The 20,320-nt window shown below is 60.2% G+C and overlaps 2 protein-coding genes across 2 annotated transcripts; one reads left to right on the forward strand and one right to left on the reverse strand.

The window, feature by feature from the left end:
- Positions 1-725: 725 nt before the first annotated feature.
- LOC129133055 (B-cell differentiation antigen CD72-like) lies at positions 726-5,439 on the forward strand. The gene is made up of 8 exons (XM_054652652.2): positions 726-877; positions 962-1,051; positions 1,255-1,341; positions 1,867-2,181; positions 2,421-2,569; positions 2,926-3,077; positions 3,977-4,144; positions 4,486-5,439. The coding sequence occupies exons 1-7, from the start codon at positions 799-801 to the stop codon at positions 4,113-4,115; spliced, it is 1,011 nt and encodes a 336-aa protein (XP_054508627.1). The 5' UTR covers positions 726-798; the 3' UTR covers positions 4,116-4,144; positions 4,486-5,439.
- A 277-nt stretch (positions 5,440-5,716) lies between these two features.
- Positions 5,717-18,095, reverse strand: TESK1 (testis associated actin remodelling kinase 1). The gene is made up of 10 exons (XM_054652383.2): positions 17,615-18,095; positions 10,733-10,854; positions 10,553-10,601; positions 10,183-10,329; positions 9,919-10,001; positions 9,137-9,227; positions 8,835-8,918; positions 8,290-8,379; positions 7,974-8,124; positions 5,717-7,735 (listed from the first exon to the last, which is right to left on the reverse strand). Exons 1-10 carry the CDS (start codon positions 17,831-17,833, stop codon positions 6,696-6,698), a joined length of 2,076 nt encoding a protein of 691 aa, XP_054508358.2. The 5' UTR covers positions 17,834-18,095; the 3' UTR covers positions 5,717-6,695.
- Between the last annotated feature and the right edge of the window lie 2,225 nt (positions 18,096-20,320).

A 20,320-nucleotide genomic window follows, 5' to 3' on the forward strand; every position in this document is an offset into this window, starting at 1 on the left:
GCAGTGGAATGCAGTGGGAGGCAGTGGAATGCAGTGGGAGGCAGTGGGAGGGTTTGGGGGCATGCCTTCTGAAACCTGCCCTTCTCCAGATGCAGTTCAGTAGAGACCTCTGAGACACTGGGGGCCTGGAGGGACCAAGAAGGTGTTTGGAGGGACCAAGAAGGTGTTGTGAATGCTGGGATTGTGGTCTTGGGAAGGGAAGGCAAAGGGGACATCACTGATTTTTGTTACTCTCTGGGGCTATTTTGGAGCAATCCCAAAGCTGGGGTCTTCTTTGGAAGGGACCAGGGAGGGGATAAGAGTTAGTGGAACAAAATACATCATGGGGAAATTCCCATTCTCAGAGGCTGGGAGGGGAAATCTCTATCTGTGAAGACCTCCAACTCCATGGAGCTGTCCACATGGCAGTTTGCTCCTGTTTTCAGGATTGCCCTGCTCTGCCCCACAGTGCACAGATTTGGGTCCATCCTTTGCTGTGCCCCTGCTGTGACACCTGGCTGTGCTGCCCTCACCCTGCCCCTGTGCCTAGGGAGACCATGAGCACTTTTAGGGCGTGGGAGGGGACGGGCTGGTGTTTCTGGGACCAATGAGAGGGTGCTGGTCCCCGCAGCCGTGCCTCACTAGTCCCATCTGCTACAGTGCGGAGCAAACTTCTGCTTCTGCAGATGCTGGCTGCACTTCTCCTTTGCACCTCTGAGACACTGCACAGTCACCGGGAGCAAAGGGGACATCTCAGAGAGGCATCCCCAGGGTGGAGCGGGAGCCAGCGAGGCTCAGGGTTCACCCAGTGCTCCCCACATGGCCCAGCTTTATGCTGACCTGAGGTTTGCCAAAGTGATGGGAGGCCGGAGCACGGCCAGCCAGGCACTGGAGGCAGGTGAGAGCCCACAGGCCCCGCCACGCTGTCCCTGCCGTGCCCAACCCCACGGCCTCAGCTGCTCTCCCTGCCTTCCTCCCACAGCCTTCGGCATGAATGAGACAGAGAGCCCCTACGAGAGTGCCCAGCCAGAACTGGCAGGGCAGGATGGGGATGGAGCAGAGCCCAGCCCAGGTGAGCATCCAGCTGCATTCCAGCAGACCCAGCGTGGTTCTGGGCTGGTCGTGGGTGGTGTTTTGGGGTCCTCCCACTCCCATCACCCACACCATGCCATCTGTGCTGTCATGCCACCACTCTCCTGCCTGTATCCAGGAAGGAGGTCTGGGGGCTGCCAGGGGTTTTCCAGCTCTTCAGGTGATGTCTGTTGTGTCGTGCAGGGTGCCGGTCCCGTCGGTGGTGCATCTCTGTGGGACTGCTGATAACTTTCCTGCTGCTGGTGGCCACTGTGGCCCTGGGGGCGTGCTGTGAGTTGGGGGACTGTGAGCATCTGGGGCAGGGAGTGTGAGCATCTCACTCTCTGGGTTGGGTTGGGGGGCATCTGGCTGGGGTGGGCACTGTGGGTGAATGGAGGCATGCTCATGCACACTCACTGCTGAGTCCCTGTGCTGTCTGCCACGAGCTGGCCTATATCCCTCGCACATCCAAGCACCTCCCTTGCCTCCCATCATCCCGCTTCCTCACCTTACTTTCCGTTTCTGCTCCTTTTCTTTTCCATCCTGGCACTGTCCAGCCTCATATTGCTGCACCCTCCCTGCCCTTAATCTGCTGTGTCTGCTCCTATGCCCATCCTGCCTCATCCTGCTCTCCCCTGCCAGATCCTACCCAACCCTTAACCCTACACTTCCCTGCTGCGTCCTTCCCTCCCACCTTTCCCATTCAAAGTGGATAATCCCCTGCCTTGCCCTGCCCATCCCACCTGCCTTAAGCAGGGTCAGTCCCACATCCGAGCTGTCCCATGCTCATGTCCCAGCTCACCCCCCTGTCCCCAGACTGGCAGGTCACCCGCAGCCTGCAGGACTCCTCCCGTGAGCACAAGGCCGAGCAGGGCCGCCTGTCACAGGAGCTGAGGGCACAGGAGCAGAGCCTGGAGCAGACACAGCTGGAGCTGGCGTGGGCCAGAGAGGAGCTGCAGCGAGCGTGGCACGAGGGCAACATCAGCCGGCTGGAGCTGGACAGGCTGAGCCTGGAGCTGCGCCGCGTCACGGGGGTGCTGGGCAGGACAGAGAGGGAGATGCAGGAGGTGCAGGGGAGGCTCAACAACAGCGAGAGCACCGTGGCCCTCCTGCGCTCCTGCACAGCCATAGGTAGGGTGGTGATGGAGCAGGGAGGGGCTGCTCCAGCACTGGCACTGCTCAGCAGGTGCCAAGGGCCAAGTGCTGGCTTTTTTGACCACATGGCGGGGACAGAGTGGTCCAAGAGCTGAAGCAGTGCTGGAGCAGACACTGAGCCTGTGATGTCTGCTGGGAAGGTGTGGGGCTGTTCCTTGTTACCCCCTAGGGCATCTGTGGCTGAGCAAGCCCCTCAGCTGTGCCCCTACCCACAGATTGCTGCCCTTCGGGCTGGCTGCTGTACAGGGGCAAGTGCCTCTTCATCTCCTCGGAGAAGAAGACATGGGAAGACAGCAGAGATGAGTGTGAGAAGACATATTCTCAGCTCCTGGTCACCAAATCCTGGAGTCGCTGGACCGTGCCGGTAGGGTGCTGGGGGAGCTGAGGGCAGCAGAGGGTGTGTCCAGCCATGAGGTCCCCAGATGGGCTAGCATGGTTCTGGGAGTCCCCAGATAGCGTGGTTCTGGGAGCCCCCTGTCCTGCCAAAACATTGGAGGGTGCAAGGCTGTTCTCTGGAGCACATGGCTGTTGGTTGACATGGGATAGAAGGGCTCTGGCACCGCTGGATGTTTCCCAAGCTGGAGCAGGGCAGCAGGGCTTGAGAACTTCCAGCCCCAGGGACTCATTGGAAGACGATCACCCTTCTGTGAAGTATATAGTACCACAGTGCATGGGTGCCATGGAATAAAACATGGAAAAGCACTTTTTCTTCTTCTCCAGACCTTCCTGAAGAATGCAGATGTCCCATACTGGATTGGCTTGCAGAAGGGCAGTTTTCCCTGGTATGACTATGGCGGGCTGGAGGAAGAGGACCCAGACAGCGAGGGAGACTCAAAGGCCTGGTTCTGGGTGGATGGCTCCCTTTATGAAAGGTACATGGCAGCACTGCCTCTTCCCAAAACTCCCCTCCACTGGCATGGCTCTAGGAAGCGTTTTAAACCCCACCAGTACCCAGTTCCAGGCACAGGCCCTGGGAAACAAAGAGTATCAGAGCAGCAGGGACTGAGGGAAGATGGGTGCAGTGGCGTGATGAGGTGCTCAGAGGACACGCAAATGGAAAGCCAGGACTTGGGGGTGGGTAAAACGCAGGGCAAGAGAAGCAGGAGCCAGCAAGTGTGGACAGAAGAAACCCCAAATTTCATTTGGGGCCTAGGCAAGGTGTTAGAGCACCACGTCTATCTCCCACATACCTTCTTGATTCCTCTCCAAAGGGAGATCAAAGGGAGATCACGACCTTCTGTGGAGAATCCTGGGCTCCTCCCTGCCACGTGCACCACCTCCTCAGCTCGCTGCCGCTTCCTCTTGCAATGTTTGAGAGCACTGGGGAGGAACAAGCCTGTCTGGCCAGGTTCTGGGTAGCCGGCCCTCCATCCTCAGCCCCGCCATGGGAGCTGTGCCCAGAGCAGACCCAGGCTCAGGCCAGCTCCTCTGGTTGTCCTTGTGTCTTGAGGAAGGACCTGGCTCTCCCCACTGCAGGCATGAACAACCCCCAGTAGCGAAGCTGAGAGGGGGCAGGCTAAAGGGGTGTCACAGGCACTGCTAACCTTTTACAGTGTTTCCCAGCCTGCCTGGGGAAGTGCAGGGATGCATCAGCTGAGCCTTCAGCCTGTGAAATCAGTAGAGGAGGACTGGGAGATCCCCCTTTGACTGCAGCATCCAACCTCTCCTCTGCCAGTGTACAAAAGGCAGTTGTCAGCAGTGGCAGCTGCCTCAGCAGGGTTTGTAGAAAGAACATGTCAGTGCCTGATGTGTTGTTTGTTTCCCCATTCAGGCCGTGGCAGTCAAAATCGAATGGAACCTGTGCCATAATAAGCCATGGGAGCATCAAACCTGCCCAGTGCACTGGTCCCAGTGACCTGCACCTCTGGATCTGTGAGAAGGCAGCAGGGCCAAGCCTCCCTTTCAAGTGATGATGGCTGCTGGCCCCAGCACTGCTGTGGTGAGTCCTGCTGAGTCAGGGACACACGGGCACTGTGGGGTGTGCCTGGAGGAAAGCAGGGAGCCTGCAGCTCTGCCTCCAGCATGTTGACCCCTTCTCCCATGGAAAGGGAGAGGAATGCAGTCACCTCCCTGTGCTGCATGGAGCTTGCCTCCATCCCTTTGCTGCCGTGGGTGTTCTGGGTCTGAGGTAGCTCAAGAGCTGAAGCTGTGGCTCAGCAAGGGGGCAAGATGGGGGAAAACCCTTGGCAAGGTGCTTTCCCAGCCCCGTTGCATGTGTTGGAGGCTGGGCAGCATCTAACCTTCACCTCCACCCTCACCCTCCTCTGCTTCCCCCTGCAGCACCTCCACCCTGCATCGCCTCTGCTCCAGCCTCGCTGTGTCCCTGCCCAGGATGTCCCATCCATTACAGCCAACCCCTTCCCTCCCACAGCCCACTGCCCCTGGGCCACCCAGAGCCTTCCCAGTGATGCCCAGCAGCATGGATGCCTCCAGCTGGTGTGCTCTGGCTGAGTGGTAGAGGCTCCACAGCCGACCCCACACCTGCATGGGACACTTTGGGTCCTCCTGAGCACAACGGCTGTGGGCAGTGGGGAGCTCGGAACCGGCTGCAGAATGGATCAAGCTCTGGTACTCAGTGCTGGAGCCATGCCACACCCCCAGCACTGAGAGAACTGTGGTGCTGTGGCATGCCAGGAGCAGGAGCTGGGGACAGCACAGCCCCATCCCCACACAGTCCCCTCCCCACAGCAGGAATTTTCTGCCTGACCCCATCGCAGGAGCAGCTTGGCCATGGCTTTCAGACAACCCAGCACTCAGAGGCCTCGGCAAAGCCTCAGCACCCAAGGAGGGAAGCTGAGCCTGAACCGGCCTGTGCCTGTGCTGACGTTTGGGGATTTTTTTTGCGCTAATTAGAAAGTAGAGCAACGACCTTTAGGGTCCCACGGTGTGATTGTGCTTTTCAAAAGCAAAAGTTAACTCAGGCACTTGTAGCAGGCTGACGCTTTGCAAGACAACTCATCAGGACTTAAAATAGCTGCTAGACACGTGCACATGTGAAGATTAAGCAAAGCAGCCCTGATGTAACACTGTGACCAGGTGAGAGCAGAGGAAGTGATGTTCAACCAGGCGAAAATGCTCTCGGTTTATGATAAGGTTGTGTGTGCCATATATAGTTGATGAACTGCTGTGTGAGTAAGCTTGCATGAAGAGCAAAAGGGTGTTAAAGGCAGGCCTTTTGGAGGGGTCATGTGTCACTCGTCTGTCTTGTCTGCTGGCTAAACTCACTTTATAGCAATAAAGAGACCCGGTTTGTCTGCTCTTTGTTTTCTTGTACACCACAGCAAACACTGTGAATTCAAAGGCATGAACTCAAAGAACCTAAATAATGAAAGAGAATTTGTCTGAAGGCATCTCAATCGAGATGGGTGCTTTAGGGCAGGTGAGATCTTGGGCTGAGCCAGTCTGGTTTGCAGTCCTGGAGGAGTTCCCCTCCTCCAGGAGAGTGCCCAGGCAAGACCATGCAACCTTCTGAGCCCATATCTGATGTGCATCCAAAAGACAGAACCAGCAGTCAGAGTTGCTGGGACATTCAGTTTTTAATGAACACTTTAAATAAGCTGGGTATATATTACTAGCAATTATTATTAATAATAATAAAAAACACAAAGAGTTCTGCATTCACCAGTGCATTGTGCAGGAGGGAGGAAAGCCGGCTCCCACCCTTGCCGGGGGCCAGGCAGCCTAGCTGTGCTGCCCACTGGCCCCATCCCCATGATGCCAGGATGGCATCCTGGCCCCTCTGCCAGCATCCTGCTCCCAAACCTGCGTGCCAGGGAGATGTGAGGCACTGTGCTGACTCAGCACCCAACCCTCAGCATCGGTCAGGCAGGGACAACCCCAGTGCTGGCAATCCTCCCCGTGCACTGCCCACAGGCATTGCCCCTCTACGGTCCCCTGCCCTCTTCTCCCCATGTCAGGGACTGGCTGTGCTCCCCACGCTTGTGGACATACATGGGTTCACCCACCAGCCCCCCAGGATCCCCAAAAACACACATACACACGCTGACCTCTCTACCCCCGCCCAGTCCCTCTCACCCGCCTGGGTGCAGGGAACTCCCAGTTCTCCCAAGGTAGCAAGCCCATTGTAAACCCCTCTGCAAGAGCCTGCAGAGGGGTGAGCCCTTGGGGAAAGGGGGTCCTGGATCCAGGGCTTGAGCCCCGTGGCCCCCGCGGGGGACCAGCCCTGCCGCTCGGGGCAGTGCTCAGGGCAGCAGTGTTATTGCACTTTGGTCCCCAGCAGAGACCCAGCCCACCTCCAGGGTTCCCTGCAGATCCCTAAGGCTGATCCTGGTGGGGTGGGTGCCTGAGTGCCTGGGCAGCGCCGCGGCAGCCACAGCACTTGGCACCATAGCCACTGGTGACCACCACGTGCCGAGTGATGACAGACCGTGGGATGTGCCAGACTGTGGCTCCTGCACTGCCCAGTGCTGTGGCTGCAGAGGGGTGCAAGGGGCAGCTGGACTCAGCCCCACTCCCCAGGGTCCCCATCACTAGGACTGTGCCTCCGGCAGCTTCAGGCTGGGCTCAGCCAGCACTGGCCCCGGGGCTTTCTGGTGTTGGCCCCGATCATGGCAGATGAGGCTTTTGGCCTCGCAGTTGAGGTTCTGGTAGCGGGGCGGGCTGGGCGCTGGCCGGTGGCAGATGGAGGCAAAGCTGAAGCTGAAGGGACTGAGGCAGCAGCCAGGGCAGGGCAGCACTTCGTCCTGCTCCAGCATGGCACCAGAGCTGTGCCCAGGCAGCATGGCCGAGCGCTCCGTCCGCTCCAGCGCTGCTGCACAGGAGATGCTGAGCTCAGAGAAGCCGTGCTCCAGCCCGCTGCCCCAGGCCAGAGGTTTGCTGACCATCATGTGGTTGTTGTTGATGAGGAGCCCATTGGGGGCCCGCACGTCTGGCTGCCAGGCCCGTGTGCCCGAGGATGAGGTGCGGATGAAGTTGCTGTTGAGGGGCAGCGGGGTGGGCTGCGGCGGCTCAGAGCTGTCTGGGCCGCAGTCCATCTGCTCCTCTGCCTTGGAGCTGGGGCTGGGGGCTCCTCCCCAGGCTGGGGGAGGAAGAAGGGCAGGGGGCTGGGGGTCAGTGGGATGAGAGGACCCCATAGCCAGCTCCAGGCCCCCCCGGTGGGGCAGCTCGGGAGAGGAGGGCAGAGAGTGGCACTTGCGGGGGCTGGTGGCGGGTGCTGAGAAGTCGCACTGCACCTCCACGGCGGGCTCAGGCGTCACGGGGTTGCTGAGCTGCAGCGGGGCAGGGGGCGGCAGGTCGAAGGTGAGCGAGATGACCGACTTGCTCGGCGTGTCAAAGAGCTTGATCTTCCCCCCCTTCAGGTCCTCACGCTGGGAGAAGGGGTTGACACGGGGGGACGTCTCCTTGGACCTGGCCCCGCTGTAAGGCTCCAGCGGCCACAGCAGGGCAGGTGACTTGGAAGGGAACATGTCAGACTGGCTGCGGGACAGGCGCTGGTCTGGCTGCAGGTGCTGTGTCCCCAGCTCACACAGGGGCGACTGCTCGGTGTGGCTGGCTGACCTCCTGGTCACCCCTGGGCATGGGCACAGGAGAGTGTCACCAGCAGCCAGCAGCTGCCCATGTGGGTTGCTATGGGCTGTCAGGCACCCAACAAAGTAGGGGTGCACCCCAAGGGAGGAACAGGGACCAGCTCTATCCCACAGACCTCACACACCCGTCTCCTCCCCTATAGCTGATGGGGTGGGATGGGAAACCCCACACTCCCTCACCTTTACACCCAGCTATGGCCTGTCCCTGAGACGCCCACATACCAGTGAGTGTGGCTGCAGCTCCAGATGCAGGCAGACTCTCCCCGATGCCAAACAGGGTGGTCCTGGCACCCTCGGCGCCCAGCTGGTGCTGCAGGATGCTCTCCAGGCACTGCGTGATTTCCAGGAATGAGGGGCGGGAGGTGGGCTCCATCTGTGGGCAGCAGAGATTCCCCGTCAGGGCTGTGCCTCCTCAAGCACCCCAGGAAGCCCTGCAGAGCAGAGGCAGCTCCCCGCTCGCCCTGTGAGCAGGCAAGGCAGCCTGTCCTGCCTGCCTGCCCTGGCTGGGAAGGGCAGTCAGCAGAGGTGGGAGTCTCACACTGCAGCAGTGAAAAGCCAGCTGGAGGAAGGCCGCTGGGCAGTCAATTCCCACCATGGTGCGGAAAGTGGTGACGTCCAGACCAAAATCCTGCACCAGGGAAAGGAAGAAGAATAAGGCTGGGTCTCCTGGGGCACCACAAGGCCCACAGGACCCAACATGGGCTGGCCCCCTACCCCCTGCACTGTCACACAGGACCGTGGACCTGGAAGCACCCCAGCAGGGACACGGCAGGGGAGGACTCTGATGTCACCCCAAGATGGGCTAAGGTTGGGGGATATTATGACACAGATACCACTTCTGCCCTCTGCCTGAATGCAACTGCCCTGTTCTCCTTTCCAAGCTCACTATGGGTTCTGAGGTTACCAGCAGAGACCATCCCTCCCTGGGCAGCAAGGGGAACACAGTACCCCGGCCCTGAGATGTGGGACCAGTCCTGCACATAGGGCTCTGCCCAACACAGAACGCCCCCCGCCCCTCGTTTGATGAAGTGGTCCCTGCCCCAGTGCTGCTGCCCACAATCCCCATTCCCATCCCAGAGTCACCTCAGTGCGGGGCAGGTAGTCGGGGTCAGCTGGCACACGAGCGATGGTCTCACACAGGATGATGCCGTATGCAAACACATCGGCCTGCAAAGAGCAGGGACTCATCAGGCACCCTGCAGCCCCGAGCTGATGTGCTCACCACACTGCAAGGCCACAGCCCTTCTCCTCCCTGCAGAGCCACACTGGAGCTCTGGCACCTTGTCACCAGAGGGATGCCCAATTCCTTCCCTCTGGATGCACTCCAGGACTGCAAGCCACTGGCAGCACAAGCCTGAGTAAAGCCCCACACAGGGCAGCCTCACCTTCTCGTTGTAGATCTCCCCACGCAGCACCTCGGGTGCCATCCAGTACGGGGAGCCCACCACGGCCAGTGGCTCCTTCTCGCTGCCCTCACTAGGAGACATGGGGAATATCAGAGGCTGCCCAGTCCCCCACATGGCCAACCTCCCACCCTCCTGCTGCAGCAGCCCAGATCACCATCTCCATCTCCCCTCCTGGGCTAAGCCTCTTCCATGCACTCTACAAACTCATCTCTCCCCAGTCACACCACCCTCTTCTCCATCCCCTCCTAGCCATTCCCAAACTGCTCCTGAAGTCACCCCTAGATAGTCCTGGGACTATCTCACCACCCTCACTCCTGTGGCAGCACCTCTCTGGCCACAGAGAGCAATGCACAACTTTCCAGGCATTATCGTGGGAAAGGCCGTGAGAAGATCAGAGAAAGGAATGCTAAGCAACTCTTATCTTCACTTGCTGCACCTGTTGTTGTGAACATGTGGAATGTGTTATGGAGATCTGTTTACCAAAGGGTGATTTCTTAACTGACCACTGGTGGTGGTGTTTGGATTGAAGGACCAATTGGGTTCACCTGTATCATGACTGTCTGATAAGGGTGATGGGTTTCTTAATAAGTGTAGTATAATAAAGATCAGCCTTCTGAGAGTCATGGAGTCCCCTTTGGGGACACCCTGTGCCAACACCATTCCTACCCTTTTAGCTGCACCCCCAACATTCATCCCTCTCCAGCTTCTGCTCTGAGTGGGCTCCAGGGATGGGGATGGACAGGCAGATGCTGCCCACATACCTGTAGGTGGGGATCTTTTCTGCCAAGCCGAAGTCCCCCACTACAGCTGTGTAGCCACTGGCCTCGCAGCGCACCAGGCAGTTCTGTGGGCACAGGAGGACCTGTCACACCAAGTGCACCAGCCCTACCTCCCTGGCCAGTGGTTTCAGGATGCCCCAGCACAGCACAGCATCCTGCTCCACAGCCTGCCACACCTGGGGCAGCAAGGCAGCAACACGGGTATGGGACAACAGGGGTAATGCGGTGCCCTGGGACATCCCGTACCTTGGAGGTGAGGTCACGGTGGAAAATGCCCTTGGAGTGCAGGTAGCGTAGGCCATGGGCGATGTCGAGGGCCAGCTTGACACGCATGGACCAGGAGAGGGGCACAGGGCTGTCCAGCAGCTGCTCCAGGTTCCCACCGTTGATGTACTGATGGAGAGAGCCAGGCCATTGCATCACAGCATCCCTCCCCTCCCTAACACTGCATGCCCATCTCTCCTCCTAATGCATATTCCAACCAACCCACACCACAGCCTCCCAGCAGGCCTTGTCTGCACATGTCACAGGCCAAGAATGTGTCCCCATAGGCGTCACTGTCCCTTCCCCAGGCTTGCAGGAACCCCGAGACTCACGGCTGTTGCCACACTCTTACCTCTGTCAGTGCATGCAGCTGTCCCTGGTGCACACACACCCCCATGAACCTGTGAGACAGAGGGGATCTGAGGGTGGCTGTGGCAGGGCCCAGCCCCAGGAGCTTATCCAGCAGCAGCAGTAGCTCCAAACCCCCAGGCTTGGGAAAAGGGGGGGCTGGCAGTGGGGAAGCAGGTCCTACCTGAGGATGTTGGGGTGCGAGAGGCGGTTCATCAGCTGCACCTCCCGCAGCATGTTGCCCCGGTTGCTGGTCAGCTTGTTCATCTTCAGCACCATGATCTGCCCCGACTGGCGGTGCCGCACCTGGAGGGGATGCAGGGAAGGCTGAGTCCCACCTCTGCAGCCCCCATGGACACCAGGCTTCACCTGGCTCCCATCCCAGCCCAGAGAGGGGAGCTAAGCATCCCACAGCACCCCAGGGACCACCAGGGCTAGGGGGCACTTTCCCCACATCTCCAAGCACTCCCAGGACTGATGACACACAGCCCCATCCTTCCTGGGGCACTCTGCTTGTTATGGTCCCTCCACCATGCCACACTGCCCTGAACTCTGAGAGGCAACAACAGCTCCTATAAGCTGTGAGCCCAGCTCCACTCTAAGAACAGGCAGGTACACGATTGGGGAGCATCAGGGACGACTGGTTTTGGGTCAGCACCACCCAGCCAGACCGTACCAGCACGGGGTGGAGGGGATACAATGCCCCTCAGAACCAGCTCTAGGTGTGGCCAGCTGTAGTGCTTGACCCTAGTCTGGCAGGCCATGGAGCCTGGATGAGCTGTATATTTAGCCAGCCCCAGCCTGACACTGTCATGCGATCTGGGGGCCTGGTCCCCCGCCAAGAACAGCAGCTGGAGCATGGCCAAGCACGGACACCCCGTCCATCTGCAGCTCCCTGGCATGTGCAGGGCAAAGGAAGAGCATGGGATGCCCTGGCCTAACACTGTTATGGGGGGACCAAACCAGTGTTGAGGGTCCCCTCCTGAGCAGGTGCTGGGGGTGGGATGCCACCCCCGCCTCGGAGCAGCAGCTGCCCGGGGGGAAAACCCAGTGGATCCCAGCTGCCCCCCAGCACACACGGAGCTGTGCACGGAGGCGCAGGCATTCCTCAGCACTGCCGTCAGCTCCCTGCTCTTCTCCTTTTTAGTCAATGCTGGTTGAGGCTGCTGAGCTGGTGCCAGCCCCTGGCCAGCCCCACAACACCCCCACAACACCCCTCACGTCAGGGATTGCCTTCCCAGGAAAAACACAGGGGGTTGGCTGGAGGCAGGATGTCCAGCACCCCTGTCCTGCTCACAGCTTGGCCCTTGTCCCCACCACAACAGAGGGAGGCTGGCATGCTGGCCCCTCCAGGGCTCTCCTCTCACCCCATGGCCGGCACTGCTCCCTGGGATGCATGCCATGATGGGGATCTATCCAGCAGGAAACACACAGGGGACGGGGCAGCAGCACATCCCTTCAAAAGGCCCTGGGGAAAATGAGTGCTCTATGAAAGTCCTTCTACATGTCTGTGTGCACTGATGCCAAACCAGTCCCAGTCAGAGTGGAAGTGAGAGGCAATAACTGTGCCGTACCACCATCAGCTCACTGAGCTCATGGAGAGGCTTTGAATAATTCAGCAGACACCTGCCTGTGGGCACCCCACTCCAGTTACACCTGTGCCACCTCCAGCCAGCCCCAGACAGCCAGCTGGCCCTCCTGACCCACCAACAGGGGCCACGTGACAGCAGAGCTCAGAATGGACCCTGACAAGTGGCAAGGGGACAGCCCAGACACCTGCCACCACAGGCCCCTATCCTGGCACCCCACCATGCTGCAGGGAGAAGGGAGGGTGGATTTCCCCATGTCTCCTCCTTGCTGAGCACTGGACATACTGAGCTCCTGGGTTCAGGGAGAGCCTGTCCCAGGGTGAAACTGCAGTGCCTGCTGTGGGGAGCACCCAGAGCACTCCCTCTAATGGGGCTCCAAGTCCTCCCTGTGCTCACTACCCTCCTCACCACACCACTGCCCAGCAGCACCTGGAACTGCTGCCAACGCCATCCTGACATCCTAGGACTCCTTGGTCACACATGGACCAAGGGCAAGGGGCAACCCCACCCCATCTCACCCATCGCTGTCCTTCCTCCACCCCATCCCTGTCGGTGGGGCAGCTGAGGGCAGCACCAGAAACAGAAACTGGGCTCTCAGCCAGGCTTCAGTGCAGGCTTTAAGGAGGTGGCCAAAGCAGGGTGGGCACAGTCTCCCTTGGTCCCTCCAGCTCCCCATGGGGCCGGGGGTTGAGGAAGGCAGAGCCTGGTCAAGGCCAGCAGGATCCACAGCCTTGCCCAGCGTCTGGCACAGGGTGCTGCCCAGCAAAAGCTATCATTCCTGACCCAGCTCTCCTGGTGGCAGTGCTTCCTTCCCTTCCCACGCCACGTGGGGCTGGCAGGACTGGCTGGGTCAGTTTGGCTGGCACCAGCAGCTGTCAGACAGCAGGACCGGGCTCAGTGTTGCAGGCAGGCTCATGCCCGCCGGGATGGCTGGAGGCGGCACGGCTCCGGCGCCACGCGCCCACGCCAGGAATGCTGTGTGGCATGCACAGGGCTGGCACTTGGTGGCCACGGCCGCAGGGCTGGCCAGCTCCCTGCCAGCAGTGGCAGCCCTGCATCAGGGAGCAGCATCTGGTGGGCACCAGCTCAGCCCCACACGGTTGACAGGTGCCCGTGGCTGAATTCCACATTAAAAAGCCACCTGCCATTGGAATAGGCTGAGTGGGGGCTGAGTGCAGTCACACGGGGTTGGACACCTTAAGATTGGAGGAGAGGCAGCCTGGGGGAGGGAAGGTCTTGCGAAAGCTGCTTCTTCAGGAATTATCCCAGGGATCCCAGGAGCTCCTGCCCAGTACAGCCCTGCCCCAACGTTGTTTTCTGTGATTCCATCCCCATGGGGCATGATGTCCTTGAGGCTGTCCAATGAACTCACTTGTGAGGCCCTGTTCTGCCAACTCCCCTGCAAGGCGAGCCCACACCTGGGACAGCTCAAGGCCAGCCCAGACCTGGGACAGCAGGGAAGGAGTTATGCTCCCTTTCCATGACTCCCACAGGCACTGGCCAGTTTACCCAGTCTGTCCAGGTGCCAGCACCAGCCCAGCACCCTGGCCACCCCCTGACACAGACCCAGCAGCAAAGGGCATCAGCCACGGCTGCAGGGGGCTCGAAGCCCCCCACTAAGGAGGTTTCTTCCCTCACTGACATCCAGAGAAGGCAGCAGGCAGCACAACCTCCTCGGGCAGGAAGGTGTCCCCTCTTGCCTCTCTCATGCACCCTGGCATGGTGCCCAGGAATCCCAGCGCATTCCCTGGAGCTGAGCTAAGCCGGGCAGCCATGTGGGGCTGCAGGGGGAGGGCAAGCCACTTGTCCCCCACCCTGCAGGAAACAGGCAAGCCCTCACCCCTCACCGATGCTCCCTGGCATCCCACATGGCCGGTCCATTCAGGGGGTACCGCGGGTGAGCCAGGGTGCCGTGGCATGTTGGTCCCCATCCCATCTGCCGCCAGCACACAGGGCTGGGGGATGGGCCGGGCTGGCGGCAGCCCCAGCCTGGGCACAAGGGATCTGAGCTCTTTTAACAGCGGAAATTAGAGTCTTATTTAAAGAGCATGCTAATCAGAGCAAGCAGACGGCCTGCTCCCTCCCCACAGCCGGCACTCCCGTCTAGACACGGGGCAAAGCTCCCTGACATCTCCCCATCCGGAGGTCTCAGCAGCCACCCCCCCTGCAGCCTGCACTGGGGACAGCCTGGCACACTGCCCCACCCTCTGCTTATTCCCCTGCCCCACACAGGCAGGGCACAGTCACACAGGGACACCATCCTGCACCCGTCACCCCAGAGAGTTCTGTGGGGAACACAGGAGAGGGACAAGGGAGGTAGCAATGCCACTACATGAGGTAACCCACAGCCACCTACAACTGCATCTGAGCTCACAGGAATCCCAGTAACACAACAGGCTGGGGCTGGAAAGCGTGCTCATCAAATGGAAAAGGCAGAATCAGTCAAGACAGACTTTGAGGATGAGACAAAGCACCTGTTCCTGGAGGGTGTTTGAGCACCAGCAACCCCCACCTCCTGTTCTCCCAGGAGCGGCACTGTGGGCACAGCAGGGGCCGGGGCAGTGCCAGTGTTACACTGTGGTGGCAGATCACTGCCTGGCCTGACTGGCGAGCCTGGAGCATGCCCTGTGATAGAGCAGGAGAGGGGCTGGCAGGTCTCCAGCTGGTCAGCACAACACGTTTCCTGTGCCCAGGACTCCCAAGCGGCAGCTGCGGGGCCAGGGCTGCTCCCAGCCTTGCCATGGCTGGCTGACCTTGGCTAATTCACTTCCTCCCTGCCTGCCTTAGTTTCCCCATCAGTGTCACGCTGCTTCATTCTGCTCTGTAAAACGAGGCAAGGTTCCTGATGAAGGGCAGCAGATAAGAGGAAGGGACTTGCTCCATTAGTTGCACCGGAAAATCGGAAATAAATAGAAAACTCCAAAGGTTGGTGGGGAAGTGAGCAGAGAGACGGGCAAGTGATAGTGATGCCAAAACCCTCTCCTGAGCTATGCCCATGCTGGAAGCTGCTAAACCACACAAACACACACACAACATGGAAATGGGGTGCTGGACAGAGCACATCATAGAGCTGCACCCTGGGAGATGGCATTTCCAAGAGGATGTGCAACATCAGGGCACGAGGCTGAGATTCAGATGAGTGAAGGCCTCTGGAAAATGCCCCAAGGATGCTGCCCACAGCCCCTGTGTCTGCTGCAGCCAGCACATGGGAAAGTAAGACAGGGATTTAAGGAAGAGATGCAACAATGGTTTAAGGGCTGGAGAAAATGCCTGGCACAAACAGACCTGGCTCAATCTGCTCAGTCAATTGGAAATAGAGAGGTGGCTTCCTGCAATGTCTGTGTATCTGAGAAAATGGGGGGGCTAGTGCCCCTGAAATTGCACAGGGAAAGGCAATGAGAAACAGCTGCTCCAGAGGGAAAACAGCCCTGCTCTGCAGCACAGTGGGGAATCAGCTATGAACAAGTGCCATGAAAAAGAGCAGCTTCTTGTCACTGGTGTCTCCTGTTTGCTCTGGACAGCTTTTCTGAGAGAGGTGCTTGACTGGAGGGGCTAGCTTGGGACACCAGGGCTAGGACACACTGAGCCCTTTGGTTTTAATGCTGAGAAGACAGTCAGATGCTTGTCAGCACCCTGCCTGGCCCTGGCTCAGCTCCACACCAGGATCGAGCTACCTGTGCAGGGGCAGAGATGTCAAGGTCCCCTCCCTGTCCCCCTCACCCACCAAGGCTGGAATGACATACGGCTCAGGAGCCACACAGAGCAGGCAGATTCAAGTGCCCACAGCCTTGGAAAGCTACAGAAGGAGCAAGGGAGGTGGGAGGAAAATGGGTCCTGGGCTGCCCTGCCAAGCCCTATCCTCCTCGCGAGCTCTGGCGGCCAAACCCCAGCTCAGATCCCGGGCTTACCCCACCATCCTGCTGAGCTCTTGGACTCAATCCACCGCACGAGCACAAAGCCCCATCTGGCCCCCTCCCATCCCTGCTTCCTTGCCACCATGCACACATGTCGACTACTGATCCTGATCCCTTCCCACCCCTCAACCTTCACCAGTCCCCCAAATCCTACGTGCCAGTGGCCCTACAAGAACCTGAAGAGTGTACGGGAGAAGGAGCATTTTGTGGCTCCTGCAGAGAGTGGGAAAACAAACAGCGAGGCAAGAAGAGACTGTGGCCTCGCTGAGACACGGGAGCATCCATTATTAAAGAGCCATATCCACGCCTGACATTATTAAATGCCTCCCTCTGCTCCAAGGTGCTGTTGTGCACTCCAAGCCAGAGATCAATAGCAGAAACCCAGCCAGCAGGGAGGTCATGGTTCCACTGGGAGCTCCAGAGGGAAGCATGGAGGAGAGGGACCTCTCTGCACATTCTCCATGGCCCCTCACAGGACACCCCTTTGGTGGCTGAAGAGGAAACAGGTCTTGGGGTCCCTCTGCTGAGTGGGGAATGGTGTCAGGGCTGGAGAGGGACCCCAGGGTACTGCCAGGATGTGAATGTCCTGATGGTTGAGCTGCCTGTGACCTCAGTGACTGTGGTGGCAGGTAGTGGGGATTGTGCCCAGCCCTAAGATGCTCTTTGAGGGATATGAAGCTACTAGATCACCACTTAAGGGCAGTGCTAGCCCGTGGCTTATGGTATATAAGTATATATGGTACCTTAAGTGATGCCGAGGCTCAAAACAACACATGCACACACCTCCCCTCTGCCGGGAGAGGTAGTGGTGACACCGAGGCACAGCCCTTCGTCCCCAGCAGCAGGGCACTGGCCTGGCAGGATACTGCCACCATGCACCTCTGCCTCACTGCCCGAGCTCCCCACCAGCACTCACACACTTCTATCCTGGGCAGGGGCCACACACAGCCATCCCCACCCTGACAGTCCCAGAGAGGATAGAGGACAAAGGCAGCTCCGGGGGCTTAGCCAGGAGTCAGCCCCCTGCTCTTCTACGGCATCACACCCCTGTCCCACAGCCAAACACCTTCGTGGGGGTCCCGCGGGGAATCCTGCACATCACCTGCTCAGCAGGCCCGGCAACGCCGGACATCACCTTGGAGTGGCTAGGAACGCTACCTGGATTCCCTGCCACCGGCACACCCCGGGCGGGCTCGGCTGTCCAGCCTTGTGACAGCCGGGGGTCCCCGGGGCTCGGCTGCCCGGCACCGACCCCCGGCGCACCCCACGGCGCGGCGCTCGGAGCGCTCAGCCTCCCCGGCTGTAAACAGAGCCGCCGCTCCCCTCCCCCTGCCCGGGGCGATGGAGGCACAACGCCCCGGCCGGGACGGGGCGAGCGCGGCGTGCCCAGGTCCGCTCCGCACGGCACCGCCCGGAGCAGCCCCCAGCCTCGCCCGGCTGCCGGGGGATCGCGGTCCCCAGCCGAGGGCGCGGCCGGGGCTGCGCTGTTGCCGCGGTCCCGGGGGACGCCCGATCCCGGCGGGATGCCCCGCGGCCCGCCATCCCCGCTCCCGCCCCGCACACCTTGAAGACCTCGGAGAAGAAGCCGGCCCCGATCTTCTCGCAGTAGAAGTCGTCGATGCGCGCCAGGGTGGAGACGGCGCTGCGCAGCGCCCGGTACGAGGAGGGCCGCAGCCGCCCGCAGCCCGGCCACGGCCCCGCCGCCTCCCCCTCGCCCTCCCCGGGCCGTCGCGGCAGCTTCTCCCACTCCATGTCGGTCCCGCCGAGCACCCCCAGCGCCATTCACATCCCCGCCGGGGCAGCCGCGCGGCCGGGGCGCCGCCGCTCTCCCGGCCCCCGGGGCGATGCTAGCGGCGGCGGCGGCGGCGGCGGCGGCGCGGGGCGGGCGGCGCTCCGGGGCGCTCCGCGCTCATGGCCCGGCGCCGGCGCCCCCCCGACCCCTGCCGCGGCCCGGCGCTGCGCCTCCGCCGCCCCGAGCGCTGGCACCGGCGGGGCGGGGCTGGGGCGGGGACAGCCCTTAACTCCTTGGGACCCGCCGGCGTCGCCGCCGAGCGCGGCGGGAGAGCCCCCCCGCCACCGCCCTGCCCCGCCCCGCGCTGCCCGCCCGGTCCCGCACGCCGCGGTGTCCGCGTCCACCGCACCGGGCTCCGGTGGGTGCCGAGAGGGCGTCTCCCTACGCGCCAGAGGCCCTGAGATCCCGGGGCAGAGCTTGGGCACACCCCACGGATACAGGGCTTTGACTGTTCTCAACCCCTGGATGCGCCTTAGAGGCGTGGGAGTCTTCCTCCCCTGGGTCCCACCTGGATGCACATTGTAGGTGCGGGACTTCCTTTCTTCCCGGGGCCCTGCCGGGATTCCCCGTTTAGCTACGGGACTCTCTTTGTCTTTGTAGCACGCAGTTCCTGATGGACGGACAAAAGGCATGGATATCTGATCAGATCTCCCCATATATCCAGCCCCACCCTATACAGTGTTGTGGGACCAGTTCCCCCATACAAGTAGCTGTTGGCAGTTTGAGCCCCCTTGGTAGAGGCTTGGATCTCTGCCCTTGGATCAGGGGCTCAGATTCTGTCCATGCACCCAGCCTGGGTGGTGTCCCAGGGGCAGTGGATCTGTCCTCCGGAGGAGCAGGCAGGAGCAGCCTCTCAGTGACAGCATGCCCGGTGCCTGTGGCACCCTTTTGCCTTCCTTGTTTTCCTGAGCTCTTCCACTTCTCCCTGGTTTCCTTCTGCTTGCTGCTCCCCCACCTCAGGCCTTTTGCCTGCTCTGAGGCTGATCCGTCCTGTCCTTCCTGCCCAGGGACTTTCTGCAGCTGGATCTGCCCTTGCTCAGTCCCACACATTTTGCTGACGCTCTCCTTGGCATCCACCTGCCTGTGCTGGCCCAGCCCTGCCCCAGCCTCCTCTCTGGGTCCTGCCACAGCCCTGACTCTGCAGGTCCCCTCAAACAGCTTTTCCCCTGTGTGGCAGGACTGGCTGCACATGCCCTGCACCACTCCAGCTGGTTTTCCTGCTGGGAAAAGCAGCCACTTGGAGTATCTCTTGGTGTGGCATTTTTTCTGCCACCGCTTGGCTCCAGGTGCCATCAAGCACAACATAAACACCTTGGAGCATGAGCTGCGTTTTCTTCCTTGTCTCAGGAGGGAGAATAACCCTGTGGGCTAGAGCAGGGAACTGAGCCTCCTATTTATTTATAATGGGAACAGTGCCCTGCCCTCCCCCTAGGAATTCATGGTATTCCTGCTCTTCCAGGCCTGCAGAGGGAGTGGGTTTGTGCAGGGCAAGTTTCCTACATCTCGGGAGGCAGAGTCTGAGGATAGGGCTCAGCCAGTCCCTCTCTCATGGGGTCTGAGCCATCCTTTTCCTCACCAGTACCACTCCAGCCTGCCAGGGTGTTGGATAGCATGTGCCAGGGAGGCTTTTGCAGCCATGGGGTGGAGTGCTGTGCAATAGGCCACATTCTTACATTTCTTCAGCCTCACATGTCAGTCCTGCTGACAACAGCCTGACAAAATGACAGGAGCAGCTCCGTGGATGAGAAGAGAGAACAGCATCTGCCTGTGGGGTCAGGAGGCTTCAGTCTGTGCCCTCCTGCCTTGGTGTCCAGCTGTGGACACCAAGTGCTCAGATGGGTGGCAGTGGGTGCCCACCCGGGCTCAGCCCTGGCACCTGAAATGTGAGCATGCTGATGAACCATGAGCAGCTCCTTAGTGGTGTGGGACACTGCTCAGAGGAGCACAGCACACCTAGGGCAACAAGGAGAGCCTCTCCCTTCCACTTGAGTGTAGCAGATTCCTGATGGTCAAGGCACCACAGCAGGGATGGGGAGGCCTGGTGAGGCATCTTGAAGACAGAAACTCAGGACCACTGCCTGATCAGAGTTCCTGCTGCTCACAAGTGACTGGGTTTACATCCAATTAAGTTGTAATGGATAAATTAAAGCCCTGGAGATGGCTCTGACTGTGGAAATTGCTGCTGCAGGATTTGCAGTCCCTTCTCTCATCAGCACTGGTAACTCTACTGTGCTATTTCCATCACGCTCTGCTCCTGCCTGGCACAGCAGGGCTGAGCTGAGACATGGCTAAAAGTCTCCAGTGCCCCAAATCCCTCCCATGGTGCAGGCAAGTACACTAAGCAGCTGGGTGCAAAGTCAGGCTGGGCTGAGCCTGCAGCAAACCCTGAATTAAGCTCCTCAATCCCTGGTGAGGAAAAGCAGGAAGGAGGTCTCCCTGGCTGTACTCTGCTCACGTGGATCTGCAGGGGAGAGAGG

This window comes from Agelaius phoeniceus, chromosome Z (assembly GCF_051311805.1).
Source record: "Agelaius phoeniceus isolate bAgePho1 chromosome Z, bAgePho1.hap1, whole genome shotgun sequence".
Lineage (NCBI taxonomy): Eukaryota > Metazoa > Chordata > Aves > Passeriformes > Icteridae > Agelaius > Agelaius phoeniceus.